At 46.8% G+C, this 15,799-nt stretch overlaps 1 protein-coding gene across 6 annotated transcripts in view; it reads right to left on the reverse strand.

Moving 5' to 3' along the window:
- The window catches only part of caskin1 (CASK interacting protein 1), a 634,002-nt gene that overhangs the window by 81,844 nt on the left and 536,359 nt on the right, over positions 1 to 15,799 (reverse strand). For 4 of the 6 annotated variants that reach the window (XM_080206870.1, XM_080206869.1, XM_080206868.1 and 1 more), the window contains one exon: positions 9,064 to 9,162. The exons of the other annotated variants lie outside the window; for them this stretch is intronic. In XM_080206870.1, coding sequence (XP_080062996.1) covers positions 9,064 to 9,162 — 99 coding nt within the window. The remainder of the gene's footprint in view (positions 1 to 9,063; positions 9,163 to 15,799) is intronic. 6 annotated transcript variants of the gene reach the window in all.

Raw genomic sequence — 15,799 nt, forward strand, 5'->3', positions numbered from 1 at the left:
TGACCTGCACCTGGACCATATCCCTCCACACCCCTCTCATCCATGTACCTGTCCAAGTTTTTCTTAACCGTTAAAAGTGACCCTGCATTTACCACTTTATCCAGCAGCTCATTCCACACTCCCACCACTCTCTGCGTGAAGAAGCCCCCCTAATATTCCCTTTAAACTTTTCTCCTTTCACCCTTAACCCACGCCCTCTGTTTTCTTTCTCCCCAAGCCTCAATGGAAAAAGCCTGCTTGCATTCATTCTATACCCATCAAAATCTTATACACCTCTATCAAAATCTTATACACTGTGAACACTGTGCTACCCAAACCCCCATAACCATTTGGATTCCCACCGACAAGCAAATAGAATCCCTATAGCGCTGCAGGAGGGCATTTGGCCCCTTGAGTCTGCACCGGCCACACATCCCACCCAGATCCTATTCCTGTAACCCGACACCTTTAACCTGCTAGTCCCCGTGACACAAAGAGACAATTTAGCACGGCCAATCCACCTAACCCGCACATCTTTGGACTGCGGGAGGAAACCGGAGCATCCAAAGGAAAACCACGCAGACATGGGGAGAATGGGCAAACTCCGCACAGACGGTGACCCGAGGCCAGAATTGAACCCAGGTCCTTGGTGCTGTGAGGCAGCAGTGTTAACCACCGTGCTACCGTGCCGCCCCTTGCTTAGGAGCTTATTGTGACTTGGTCAATGATACAGGCTCTCGAATCTTGACGGTAGCGTGGTACAATGGCTACACATGGACAAGTAATCCAGAGGATATGAATTCAAATCCTACCCCGATATTCTGAGAATTTGAATTCAGTTTTGAAAGGGAAGAAGCCAGTGCCAGTAAAAGTGGATGGTTGTTAAAAAAAAACCCAACTGGTTCACTAATGTGCCTTAATAGAAGGAACTTTGCCATCCTTACACATTCTGGTCTGGAGGCTTGATGCTCATTTGAAGCGCCAATGCAGATGGGCCAAATGGTCTCCATCCGTGCCGTAACAATTCTCTGACTCCGAGATGACTTCAGCCCTGGCATTTATTTTATTCTCTCATGGGGCATGAGGGCATCACTGGCAAGTGCCAGCATTTGTTGCCTGTCCCTAATTGCCCTTGAACTGAATGGCTTGCCAGGCCATTTCAGAGTCACACGTAGGCCAGACTGGGTAAGGGTGGCAGATTTCCTTCCGGGAAGGACATTAGTGGGTGGAATGGTGTTTTGTTAATACTTCAGGGTCATTGTTATTAGAATCATCGAATCCCTACAATGCAGAAGGAAGCCATTCAGCCCATCGAGTCTGCACTGACATCTATCCCACCAAAGCCCTATCCCTTTAACCCCACATAGTTACCCTAGCTAGTCCCCCTGACACTATGGGGCAATTGAGCAAGGCCTAACCCACACATTTTTGGACTGTGGGAGGAAACCGGAGTACCTGGAGGAAACCCATGCAGACACGTGGAGAATGTGCAAACTCCGCAAACTCCGCACAGTCACCCAAAACTAGCTTTCAATTTCAAATTCTTATAAACTATTGATGCTATCGGCTGCACGGTGGGATTTGAACTAGTGCTCCCGGAGCAGTTGGATGACCAGTCCACTGACATTACCACTGCAATGACTCCAATGAATTTGGTCTCTTGGAGTATGAGCTCCTTGATTGAGGCCATAATTGCCTGCCCAATCAGGGTGCCTCACCTGTTTCTAAATATGGGAATGTCAGGTCCACTGGCACTCCTGGCTTTGTGTACCTGAAGCACTCTGCGAGTGGTCTCACAACACCAGGTTAAAGTCCAACAGGTTTATTTAGTAGCACGAGCTTTCGGAATGCTGCCCCTTCATCAGGTGAGTGGAGAGTTGAGTTCACAATATACAGACACAAACTCAATTTACAAGTAATGGTTGGAATGCGAGTCTGAACAGGTAATCAAGTCAATCAAACAATCAAGGGCATTCGGCCTCTGAGCTTCGGGTAAGCGTTCTGCAGGGTGGCCTTCAAGACACACAATGATGCAGAATTGCTGAGCAGAAGCTGATAGCCAAGTTCCACACACATGAGGACAGCCTCAAACCAGGATCTTGGGTTCACGTCACACTATCTGTAACCCCCACAACTTGCCTGGGCTTGCAAAATCTCACTGATTGTCCTGGCTGGAGACAATACACATCTCTTTAACTTGTGCTTAACCCTCTCTCCTCTCACATTGTCTGCACCTGTAAAGACTTGCTTATCTGTTAAGACTCGCATTCCAATCATTATCTTGTAATTGAGCTTGTGTTTATATATACTCTGTTGTGAACACAACTCCCACTCACCTGATGAAGTAGCAGTGCTCCGAAAGTTGTGATTCCAAGTAAACCTGTTGGACTTTAACCTGGTGTTGTGAGACTTCTTACTGTGCCCACCCCAATCCAACGCCGGCATCACCACATCAATCTTGGAGTGGAATAGAGTTTATAAATAAAGGGAATTTAGTGAATGGACACCGGCCTCTGAGGAGTTATTTCAATCACCACAGCACCATCTCTGCTAATAGCTTTCCAAAGTGGGAATGCAGTTCAATTCAAGTAGGAACTGGCAGTACAAAGCCTTCCTAGTGATGCCCACATGTTGAGAGTGAGGTGGTATTGTACTAGTCTTTGGCACAGTATCTTGCTTTGAGCACATAAGCCGGATGAAGAGTGAACCAGCCAGCACTTGTAGGTGCTCACAGCTCTGCTTTCAGATGGAGACTATCGGGTGCCAACTGGAGACTCACAGATGGGAGATGTTCAAATGCCAACCTTCAGGATTGCCCTGTGGTCTCCAGGAAATAAATCTCTCGGACACTGCGGTGAGTAACCCAGGAGAAAAATAAGAGCACAAAAGGAGAAGAGGAAAGGCCAAGAATCTTTCAGTTGAGTCTGACCATGTTCCAATTGTGCGGGAAGTGTGAGACACCAGACATACATGCCAGGCAGCCAAAGGTGGGAGGCTGGGGACAGGCTCACTGAAATCAAGACCACCTTGTGGCAAGACCCCTCCGCCAATACTGCCAACCCAGAGTTTTAAAGTTTAAAATTTATTTATTAGTGTCACAAGTAAGCTTCAACTGCGATGAAGTTACTGTAATTTCAGAAGTTGCAAAGTAAAAGTTTATCTTTTACTGTCACGTTACATTATGTTAACACTGCAATGAGGTTACTGTGAAAGTCTCCAAGCTGCTGCATTCTGACGCCTGTTAGGGTGCACAGAGGGAGAATTTAGCGTGGCCAATGCACCTAACCAGCACATCATTCAGACTGTGGGAGGGAACCCATGCAGACACAGGGAGAACGTGCAGACTCTGCACAGAACAGCAACACAAGCCGGGAATCGAACCCGGGTCCCTGACGCTGACAGGCAGCAGCGCTAACCACTGTGCCACCACGGAGAATTGCAAAAAGCCAAGAACCAGCTCCCTGTCTTCTCCTGAAGACTTAATTGTGGGCCCACAGCGTCCCCTGTTCGAGTCTGTGTATGCTAAGTGTGACAGCTGTGTCCTGCCTGGCACATCTGCTGCTGCAGGAAATTGCCTCCTAAATCTCCCCTGTGGAACGTAACCCAAAATGATCATCTTGCCAGACATCACCTCAATAATTAGAATGGGGTGACTGTCTGTGAAGAATTAATAAGCAGCGAAAACACTTGCGAACTGGAGTTGTTAAGATTCACACCTTGTCAGTACAATTAAAATACTGAAGCAACTCGACATCTTTCACACGTAATATATTCCATTTCATCAGACGATTTGGACGGGTCTTTTGTGTTTAAAGTAATGGACTCCAGTCGCAAAGCCTCTGAGTGCGCGTGTTGGGTATAAAGTCTACTCAGTACGTATTCTGCCAATTATGTTCAGTAGCTTGCCTCAGAATGAGTCGAGTTAAACTCTTTACATGTTTGAACAGATCAGATTCTTTTTTCAAGAAACTGTGGGGCACTTACACAAATGTACAACCTAGAGACCAATCCCAGCTTTATCTCCCTTGAATTCATTCAAAATTCTAATGGTCATTTCCCCATTACGCCACACCCCACCTCCCCCAAACCCCCCATTTCCTGACCAACATTGACTCCTGGTTAAGCAACACTCCCATTTGTAAATTCTCATCCTTGTTTTCAGTAGCCTTACCCCCTCCCTGGCTCCATCGCCTCCTTCCAGCCAGATAGAGGGCAACACGGTGGCACCGTGGTTAGGACTGCTGCCTCACAGCACCAGGGATCTGGGTTTGATTCCCAGCTTGGATCAGTGACTGTGTGGAGTTTGCACATTCTCCCAGTGTCTGCGTGGGTTTCCTCCAGGTTCTCCGCTTTCCTCCCACAATCCGAAAGTGTGCTGGTTAGGTACATTGGCCATGCTAAATTCTCCCTCGGCGTACCTGAATAGGCAACTGGAGTGTGGCGACTAGGGGGATTTTCACAGGAAACTTCATTGCGGTGTTAGTATAAGCCTACTTGTGACTAATAAATAAAAATTTTAACAAAATCTCCCATTCAATCCTGGGCCCCTGAACATCCCTGATTTTAACTGTTTCACCATCAATGGCCTTGCCTTTAGCTGCCTGAATTCCATCAGCGGAACCAAACCTCACCACCAGCCCTCCCTCTCTCATCTCCTTTAAGACACTGTTTAAAGCTTATCTCGCACCGATCTTTCGATTACCTGCTTTTGTTTTAGAGTCCCAACAGTGCAGAAGGAGACCATTCAGCCCATCGAGTCTGCACCAACTCTCTAACAGAGCATCTCACCCAAGCCCTTCCCCACATATTTACCCCACTAATTCCCTCTAATCTTGAGACACTAAGGGAGAATTTTGCATGGCCAATCCACCTAACCTGCACATCGTTGGACTGTGGGAGGAAACCTGATTGCCCGGAGGAAATCCACACAGTCACAGGGACAGTGTGCAGACTCCACACAGTCACTGGAATTGAACCCAGTGCTGTGAGACAACAACGCTAACCACTGTGCCACCGTGCTTGAAAATCACTTTATAGGACTTAGTGTCAAATTTTGCTTCATAATGCTGCTATCAAGTGCTTTGGGGCATTTTATTACATTAAAAATGCAATATAAATTCAAACTTTTGTTGTTGACTCTAACAAATTGTACAACCCACAAATAAATCCAGAATACCAGGACCAATTATAGAATTAGCAGCCCTGTGTGATGTTATTTTGTATCTTAAATTCAAACCTTATAAATCTCTAGAATCTCACAGTGCAGAAAGAGGTCATTCGGCCCACTGAGTTTGTGGCACTGGCCACAATCCCACCCAGGCCCTAAACCCATAACCCCATGCATCCACCCTAGCTCTTTCCCCCTGACACTAAGGGGCAATTTACCATGGCCAATCCACCTAACCTGCACATCTATGGGAAGAAACTGGTGCACCTGGAGGAAACCCACACAGACATTGACCCAAGCCTGGAATCAAACCCAGGTCCCTGGCGCAGTGAGGCAGCAGTGCTAACCACTGTGCCATCGTGCTGCCCTCTAACCACTATACAACCATGCCACCCTCTAAACATCGCTAACACTGATATTACCCTCTGCGCATTAGTTTTGAATTCACATATGCATTACTGGGAAACATTCATGGATTTGCCAAAATGTCACGCACGGAAGAAAATATTGAACGATGGGCCTCTGCAGTACGTTTGTGAATGTTTAATTCCCTTCACACCCCAGAGCTAGAAGCACAGGCAAATTTATGGGAGACGTTGATAAGATCCATCACTTGGAGATGGAGGGATTCTGCTTGGGTTTGAAATTGCAGTGAACAGAGACGGAAGAAAATCTGGCTGCCATCAGTAGTCAGATGGCAGAGATGACTTCATGTCAATCTGCAAATACACACCGACTCAAAATCACCTGGTTTGCTTTCAGAACCTGTGCTTATTGATGGTTAGCACAGTTCCCCATCTGTGACCCAAGCATTTTCAGGCCAGGTGTGGGTTAAATGTGAAAAGTGTTTCTTTCCCTCTTGTTTGGGAGGCGGGCAGGGGAGGGGGCATCCCATTGCCATTGGCAAATGTTCACTGATCATCAGGGGCAGTAACTGGACACGGGAAAGGTGTCTCCATGAGTTGGCGGTACGAGGATCTGAGGGCTCAGCCTCTGAGTAAAGGGACCCTTTAGAACCAAGATGAGGAGGAATTTCTTCAGCCAGAAGGTGGTGAATCTGTGGAATTCATTGCCACAGTAGGCAGTTGAGGGTGGGTCATTGAGTGTGTTTAAGACAAAGGTAGGTAGATTTTCGATTGGTAAGGGGATCAAAGGTTACAGGGAAATGGAGTTGAGAAACATATCAGCCATGATCGAATGGCACAGCAGACTCGATGGGCCGAATGGCCTAAATTCTGCTCCTATATCTTATGGTCTGAATTTGGTTGAGCCATCATGGAATGAAGCTTGAGTTCTATTGGTAGAGAGGCTGTGATACCGAAGTGGTGGTGGTGGTGGTGGTGGTGGTGGGGGGGGGGGGGGGGCGGGGGGGTGAGGGGGAGGGCGGTGGGGTGCAGGTGTGGGGAGGTCCAAGCAGTAGATGGTTGATTTTCGATTAAAAGCCTTTTGCTGTTAATGGTGGGTCCCTCTGCTCATTAAAACAATATCAGGGTCCCACTGATACTGTTGGAACAAGCTAATGTGAAGAGAGCCCAACGTTTCCAGTGGTCTCTGGGTTGCCTGTATCAAAGTGGATACCAAAATGAGGGGCACCCAGATGCTGATGAAAATGGGCTTGAAGGGTTGCCTCCCCGGGGTCATGTTGACATCCTAGTGTTTTAGTGGGTTAATGAGGAGACCACCTCCCCAACTGATTCCCAATGGTCCTTCTTTTTAATACATTGGTGGGACATGGGCATTGCTGGCTGGCCAGCATTTATTGTCCATCCCCAGTTGCCCTTGAACTAAGTGGCTTGCTACGCCATTTCAGGGGGCAGTTGAGAGTCAACCACATTACTGTGGCTCCAATCACATGTAGGCCAGACTGGATAAGGGCGGCAGATTTCCTTCCCTAAAGGATATTAGTGAACCCGATTGGCTCCTATCAAGACACCCAGAAATCTGGCAGCAATGTGGGCGTCTGAATATGGACATAAGTGCTGTACCACCCTCAGACTGGCACTACCATAACCAGTGGGGCAAGGGAAATTGGTCCTCTCATTTTGAATTGACTTTGTCTAATCTTGGCCACGCACATATGAGCCTGGTGAACAACAGCCCTCTGTTTGCTGAAACGGAAGGTCGTGCGACTCTGTTATCCTACAGTTCAACCTTGAACCTGGAATACACAAAACCATGGAATTTTGCTGGCTGCTTTGGCTGCTAATTAGGTGACAACAGGACACATGACAAGTGATGTAGACATTCGAGACTGCTGTGCAAAAAGTCATGAAGATATAAGAGGAAGCTTGTGCTGTTTTTGTACAGTTACGATAATTAACATGATTTTTCTCCCTCGCTCTGGAGCTGTGTGTGAGCTCGTTTTTTTTTTAAATAAAATCATACTGTTTACAAGTGTCTGGTTCGAGATCTTAATTAAATTCAACTTTTTGTTGAAAATATTTCTGTTTTTCACACTCACGCCTGGCAGCAGCCCGACTTGGCAGCAGTCTTGTGAAAACGTTACAACTCACTTGGCCAAATACTTCAAACTAAAATCCAACTTCCTCCACCATGGGAGGAGGCTATTTGGCCCATCACGCCTGTGCTGGCTCTGAGGGAGCTTTCCATTTAGTTCCACTCAATCGAGGGGGTGGGTGGGAATGTGGGGGTGGAGGGGAGGGGGGCGGCGGGGAAGGGCTGGGGGGAGTCCAGTTCCAGCAGAACTTTTGCTGTGGGTCCCAAAATACTGACTGGACAACAGCAAGATTACGTTACATTTGACATCGACATTACGAGGCAAACAGGGACAGACTGACTTTGATACCGAGACCTATCTGCCAGAGAGCACAATAAGCTTCAATGACTTAGAATCATTTTTGGTCAATGACTTAAAATCATAGAATCCCACAATGCAGAAGGAGGCCATTCAGCCCATCAAGCCCATACCGACCACAATCCCACCCAGGTCCTATCCCCACAACCCCATGCATTTACCCTATCTAATCTCTCCAGACACTAAGGGGCAATTTAGCCTGGCCCATCCACCTAACCCACACCTCTTTGGACTGTGGGAGGAAACCGGGGCATCTGGAGGAAACCCACGCAGACACAGGGAGAATGTGCAAACTCCGCACTTAAAGAGACCCAAGCTTGGAATCGAACCTCGGTCCCTGGCGCTGTGAGGCAGCTGTGCTAGCCACTGTGCCACCGCGCCGCCCCTTCCATGACTTAGTCCTGCGTTGCCTAGTTTGACTGAGTTGGTTTGGCAGAGGAGCCATGTGTTGATTAGATTTGGCACCAAATTGAATCGAACCACGTCTTACTGACCTAAGGGGTCCCATCTGCAGATTCCAGGCCAGGATGTAGACTTCATCTGACCCGCGTAGGGCAGTGTGGCATAGGTGTTAGCTTCCTGCTCACAGGCTAGAATGTTCTGGGACATAATGAGGCAATAAATGGAATCTGCGGTATTTGCTGAGAAGATTTTGGCAAACTGCATGCTGGGATTGAAGAAACATGGCTACAGTTGGTTACCAGAGGGTTAGATGACCACTGGGAAGATGGCCAATAGGTGCCAAACACGTGAAAGGGAAGATTTGTGGTTAAATAATGCCTGTCACAGCCTCAAAATGTTCCAAATCTCCTTGCAACCTTTCTGAAGCTCCTGTCTTGCCACCATTGTCGTGTCGGCAACGCGACAGCCAATTTGTGCACAGCAAGCTCCCCAAAAACAGCAACATGACAATGACTAGATAGTCTGGTGTTGGGAGAGGGAGAAATACCGGCCAGGGCATCAGGGAGAACTTCTGGGGACAACCGTGCAGTGCCTCTGAGCTAGGGCGCAATGCGGGGGGGGGGAGGTGAGAGCAAGTCAGTCAGATTTCATTGCCGGAACTGAAATGAAATGTAGTTGGAGATATTCTAATGGAATCTACCTGCAAATGGTTTCCGTAGCACCCAGATCTCCTCAGGCGTGGTCGTGACTGGTTGAACTGGAGACAGATGGGAAGGACTTGACTCAGAACCTCGGGAACCTGCGGGAATGTCAGTCACATTTTGAATGTGCTCTTTTTTTTTGTCCTTTTTCCCTCCTGCATCCCTTCCCATATTCCAGATCGAATGTCGATGTTCTTAACAGCAATAAAGCTTTCGCATTTCCCTTCCAAATCTCAATTGTGGCTCAGAGCAGAAAGGGATTAGTTTACTGTGAAACATAGCAGTTCACCACATATTTAACTTTGCGTTGTGTAATTTAGCAAAAAGGAGCAAAGAAAATTAATTCAGCAGATTAAAATTCCCTACAATCATGAACATTAATGACTGATGCCATTTTCCCACAATATTATAGCTAAGAAGTTATAAGTGAGGCCTACTTAATGATTATGTATTTCTACCCTGCATTTGGGCTTTTCTGTTATTCATTCATGGACATTAGTGTTGCTGGCTGGCCAGCATTTATTGCCCATCCCTAGTTTCCCTTGAGAAGGTGAGCTGCCTTCTTGAATCACTGACACAATTGAGTGGGCCATTTCACTGGGCAGTTGAGAGTCAACCACATTGCTTGTCAAGTCCCAAACTTTGTGGACTTTTTTTTAGCTTGGGAATCTGTCCTGTTTAGATGATAGCGGGCCTTATCTTTCCTCAGCCTTTCATTTCCCTTCTCCAGCTGATGAAACATCCTGCCACAGTGAGCTACTGCGGCCTAGTCTACAAATAGGGCCATTTTTCTCCTCTCCAGTGAAAGTACAAGTATTGTCATAAGCAGGCACTGTAACCTATGTGCCTGGAACAGAGCTGAGCTGAGTATTGCGGGTTACCAGAGTCCTAGAAAGCAGGCAAGGCCGGGTGTTCCAAGCTAGAAAAGCAGAAACATGTCCTTCAAAACAAACAAAGACACACAGAACAGACACATTACAGATGATGAGCAGAAATACTTCACACAGAAATACAAACATCCTTGACGGTTAATCAGTTACTGTGCACAATATTTCACAAAACCCTTTTCACCCCCATTTTTGTGTTATTTCTATGTAGCCAAAAGACTGCTTAACCAATGACCGCAGGAAAAGTCCTGGAGAACAATGGGATCCACATTTTGAAGGGAATGGGTATACAATTGCTGGATTGGCAGTGGGAGTGAGCACCAAGGGCCCTGGGTCATCTGGGAAATGGGGGTCAAAGGCAATGGGACATTTTGATTTGATTTGATTTATTATTGTCCCATATCTTGATATACAGTGAAAGGTATCTGCAGATAATGGTTCCTCTCTCTGTTTTTTCGGATGCTTCTGTTGCCCTGCAGGTCAGGGCTGTGAAGGACTATTGCAACAATTACGATTTGACAAGCCTTAATGTGAAAATGGGGGATGTTATTACAGTAAGTACGATATTTCAGTCAAATGCCATCTCCAATGATCTTGTTGGGCTCTATTTCTGATTAACATATTCACATTTGACTGTCAGGTTACCCCAGTCAAATGAGTAGTGCACTCAAGATCTCCGAATAAAATTTTGCAACGGTATAGCTGTTCAGAGAACAATATTGTCATAGTGTGGAATGCAACACTTCCTAGCAATCTGTTTGATTTGATTTATTATTGTAACATGTATTGGGATACAGTGAAAAGTATTGCTTCTTGTTTCGATATAGATAAAGCATAAGAACATAAGAAATAGGAGCAGGAGTAGGCCATCTGGCCCTTCGAGCCTGCCCCGCCATTCAATAAGATCACCGCTGATCTGTCGTGGCTCAGTTCCACATTCCCGCCCTCTCCCCATAACCCTTAATCCCCTCGCTTATCAAAAACCCATCAACCCGCGTCTTAAAAATATTTAGCAAGGTAGCCTCCACCACTTCAACGGGCAGAGAATTCCAGAGATTCACCACCCTTTGAGTGAAGAAGTTCCTCCTCAACTCCGTTCTAAATCGCCCCCCCCTTTATCTTGAGGCTGGTTCCCCTAGTCCTACTATCCTTTCTGAGCGGGAAGAGTCTCTCCACCTCTATCCTATCCATCCCATTCATCATCTTATACGTCTCAATGAGATCTCCCCTCATTCTTCTAAACTCTAACGAGTACAAGCCTAGTTTATTCAGCTTCTCCTCATAGCTCAACCCCCTCAACTCCGGCATCAGCCTAGTAAACCTCCTCTGCACTCCCTCCAAGGCCAAAATATCCTTGCGTAAGTACGGCGCCCAAAACTGCACACAGTACTCCAGCTGCGGCCTCACCAATGCCCTATACAGCTGCAGCAAGACCTCCCTACTTTTATATTCAATCCCCCTCGCTATGAAGGCCAGCATCCCATTTGCCTTCCTGACCACCTGCTGCACCTGCAAGCTGGGTTTTTGCGACTCATGCACAAGGACCCTAAGGTCCCTCTGCACTGTCGCCTGCTGCAGTTTTTCGCCACTTAAGTAATAATCCTTCCTACCATTATTCCTACCAAAGTGGACCACCTCGCACTTGCCAACATTAAATTCCATTTGCCATTTCCTGGCCCATTCGCCCAGCCTATCTAGATCCTTCTGTAGACTCTCCACACGCTCCGCATAATTTGCCTTTCCACCAATCTTGGTGTCATCAGCAAATTTCGACACCCTACACTTGGTTCCCTCCTCCAGATCATCTATATAAATGGTAAATAGCTGAGGCCCCAGCACCGACCCCTGAGGCACTCCATTAGTCACCATCCGCCAATCCGAATAGCACCCATTGACCCCCACTCTCTGCCTCCTATTTGACAACCAATCCTCTATCCACGCTAACACCCTACCCCCAACTCCATGTCCCTCGACCTTCTGCAATAACCTCCTGTGAGGTACCTTGTCAAACGCCTTCTGAAAATCCAGAAAGACCACATCCACCGGCTCTCCTCTATCCACCGCCCTAGACACATCCTCATAGAACTCCAGTAAATTTGTCAGACACGACTTCCCTTTAACGAAACTGTGCTGCGCCTGCTCTATCAAGCAATTCCTCTCAAGATGCCTCGCTATTTCCTCCTTGATGACGGATTCTAACATTTTACCTACAACAGACGTTAAACTAACCGGCCTATAATTCCCTGCCTTTTGCCTGGCACCCTTCTTAAACAACGGCGTAACATTAGCCGCTTTCCAATCTTCCGGCACTTCCCCGGAATCCAGCAACGTCTGGAAAATAACCACCAAGGCATCCACTATCATAGAGTACATAGGGGAGAAACAAAGGAGAGGGTGCAGAATGTAGTGTTACAGTCATAACTAGGGTGTAGAGAAAGATCAAGTTCATGTAAGGTAGGTCCATTCTAAAGTCTGATGGCAGCAGGGAAGAAGCTGTTCTTGAGTCAGTTGGTACATGTCCTCAGTTTTTTGCATCTTGGGAAAAAGGTGAAAGTCAGGATTTTTATGGTCTCGCTCATCCTGAAACAGTAAAATCCAGCCCGAGGTCAACAGATCTTCCCATTATCCGCTCCTCGCTCACTCCGATTCCCGTGGCAGGTGGGGCGGTAAAATTCCAGCAAGTCCAGAGTGCGTGGGGTCATCAAGATCCCCTGGAGAAACAGTGCCTTGTCCTATCCTTCCATGTTTCTATAGTTGATGCCAAAACATTGAATGCATCCAAGAGGCTGCTAGACATGGCACTTGGGGCGAATGGGAATGAAGGTTATGGGGAGAAAGCAGGATTAGGCTATTGAGTTGGATGAACAGCCATGATCATGATGAATGGTGGAGCAGGCTCGAAAGGGCCGAATGGTCTCACCCTGCTCCTATCTTCTATATTTCTATTAGATCCTCGGGGGAATTGTTATAAATGTTGCTCGATCAGCTGGGGAAATGTCTTTTTAAAGTCTGTGCTATTCCGTTAAAGGGCAGCTTAAAGAAAAGGGGCCGATCGAGCATTTATATTGCCCGAATTAGAAAATAAGTGCAGCACTGCTTCATTCTATTTTATTGCAGTGATACTGCAGAAGCAATTCAAAGGATTCATAACTGAAGCTTCACAAGTAGGTCGGGAATGTCTGATTGTTCAACAATTTGAGCTTCATAGCACATGGAATTCAATAACTCGTTCCAACTGTGCCTGCACTGCCTTAATCCATTCATCTCCACCCACACGAGTATCAGTCATCGATGGACAATGGCTTCTATCATATGGACTATTGTATCTTTCAAAACCCTTCTATAGAGATCGACATCCTCCTGAGAGTGCGCCTAAGGAGCAGCGCTCAGCTATTATTACCGTACTATCCAAATCACTGCCTTGAAGCAGCAGGAAAAAGGAACATTTGATGTACCTGTGTTTAAAGTTTATTTGTTAGTGTCACAAGTAGGGCTTACATTAACACTGCAATGAAGTTACTGTGAAAATCCCCTAGTCGCCACACTCTGGCGCCTGTTCGGGTAACGTAAGAAATAGGAGCAGGAGAAGGCCATCTAGCCCTTCGAGCCTGCCCCGCCATTCAATAAGATCATGGCTGACCTGTCGTGGCTCAGTTCCACATTCCCACCCTCTCCCCATAACCCTTAATCCCCTCGCTTATCAAAAACACATCAACCCGCGTCTTAAAAATATTTAGCGAGGTAGCCTCCACCACTTCAACGGGCAGAGAATTCCAGAGATTCACCACCCTTTGAGTGAAGAAGTTCCTCCTCAACTCCGTTCTAAACCGCCCCCCCTTTATCTTGAGGCTATGCCCTCTAGTCCTACTGTCCTTTCTGAGCGGGAAGAGTCTCTCCACCTCTATCCTATCCATCCCATTCATCATCTTATATGTCTCAATGAGATCTCCCCTCATTCTTCTAAACTCTAACGTGTACAAGCCTAGTTTATTCAGCTTCTCCTCATAGCTCAACCCCCTCAACTCCGGCATCAGCCTAGCAAACCTCCTCTGCACTCCCTCCAAGGCCAAAATATCCTTGCGTAAGTACGGCGACCAAAACTGCACACAGTACTCCAGCTGCGGCCTCACCAATGCCCTATACAGCTGCAGCAAGACCTCCCTACTTTTATATTCAATCCCCCTCGCTATGAAGGCCAGCATCCCATTCGCCTTCCTGACCACCTGCTGCACCTGCAGGCTGGGTTTTTGCGACTCATGCACAAGGACCCCGAGGTCCCTCTGCACCGTCGCCTGCTGCAGTTTTTCGCCATGTAATAGTCCTTCCTACCATTATTCCTACCAAAGTGGACCACCTCGCACTTGCCAACATTAAATTCCATTTGCCAGTTCCTGGCCCATTCGCCCAGCCTATCTAGATCCTTTTGCAGACTCTCCACACAATTTGCCGTTCCACCAATCTTGGTGTCATCAGCAAATTTCGACACCATACACTCGGTTCCCTCCTCCAGATCATCTATATAAATGGTAAATAGCTGAGGCCCCAGCACCGACCCCTGGGGCACTCCACTAGTCACCAACCGCCAATCCGAATAGCACCCATTGACCCCCACTCTCTGCCTCCTATTTGACAGCCAATCCTCTATCCACACTAACACCCTACCCCCAACTCCATGCCCCCTTACCTTCTGCAATAACCTCTTGTGAGGTACCTTGTCAAACGCCTTCTGAAAATCAAGAAAGACCACATCCACTGGCTCTCCTCTATCCACCGCCCTAGACACATCCTCATAGAACTCCAATAAGTTTGTCAGACACGACTTCCCCTTAACGAAACCATGCTGCGTCTGCTCTATCAAGCAATTCCCCTCAAGATGCCTCGCTATTTCCTCCTTGATGACGGATTCTAACATTTTACCTACAACAGACGTTAAAACTAACTGGCCTTTAATTCCCTGCCTTTTACCTGCCACCCTTCTTAAACAACGGCGTAACATTAGCCGTTTTCCAATCTTCCGGCACTTCCCCGGAATCCAGCGACGTTTGGAAAATAACCACCAAGGCATCCACTATCACCTCCGCCATTTCTTTCAGAACCCTTGGATGCATTCCATCCAGTCCTGGGGACTTGTCCACAATCAGTTCCCCCCAGTCTGTCGAGCACCGTAGCGCAAGAAACGATACTTCTCACTTACCCCGATACATGTGATAATAATAAATCAAATAACTTTAAAATATTCAGAATTAGAAATATGGAAAACACTACGAACTGCAGAGAGGTCAGTGTAAAACTTCAAAAAGGTCAAGCTGGTGGAATGGGCAGCGCATGAAGTTCAATGCAGAGAAATATGAAGTGATTCATTTTGATAGGAAGAACATAGACATTATTTTAAAAAGGGTACAATTCTAAATGGGGTGCAGCAGCAGAGGGACCTGGGTGTGTATATGTGCATAAATCATTGAAGATGGTATAAGCAGGTAGAGAGAAAGTTAATACAGTATTCTAGGTCTTATTAATAGGAGTGCAGAGTACAAGAACAAGGAGGTTATGTTAAACTTGTGTAAGAACTAGTCCACCTCAGCTGGTCCCGTTCTGGGCATTGCACTTTAGGGAAGATGTGAACACACTTGAGGGTGTACAGAAAAGATTCATGAGAATGGGTTCTAGGGATGAAATTATGAAGACAGATTGGAGAAGTTAAGACTGCTTTCCTTGGAGGAAAAAAAGCTGAGAAGAGTCTTGATCGAAGTTATTTAAAATCACGTGGGGTCTGGACAGAGTAAATAAGGAGAAATTGTTCCGAGTCATGAAAAGCTTGAGAACAAGAGGGTACAGATTTAAGGCAACT

Source organism: Carcharhinus amblyrhynchos, chromosome 18 (assembly GCF_965287045.1).
Source record: "Carcharhinus amblyrhynchos chromosome 18, sCarAmb.v2.hapA, whole genome shotgun sequence".
Lineage (NCBI taxonomy): Eukaryota > Metazoa > Chordata > Chondrichthyes > Carcharhiniformes > Carcharhinidae > Carcharhinus > Carcharhinus amblyrhynchos.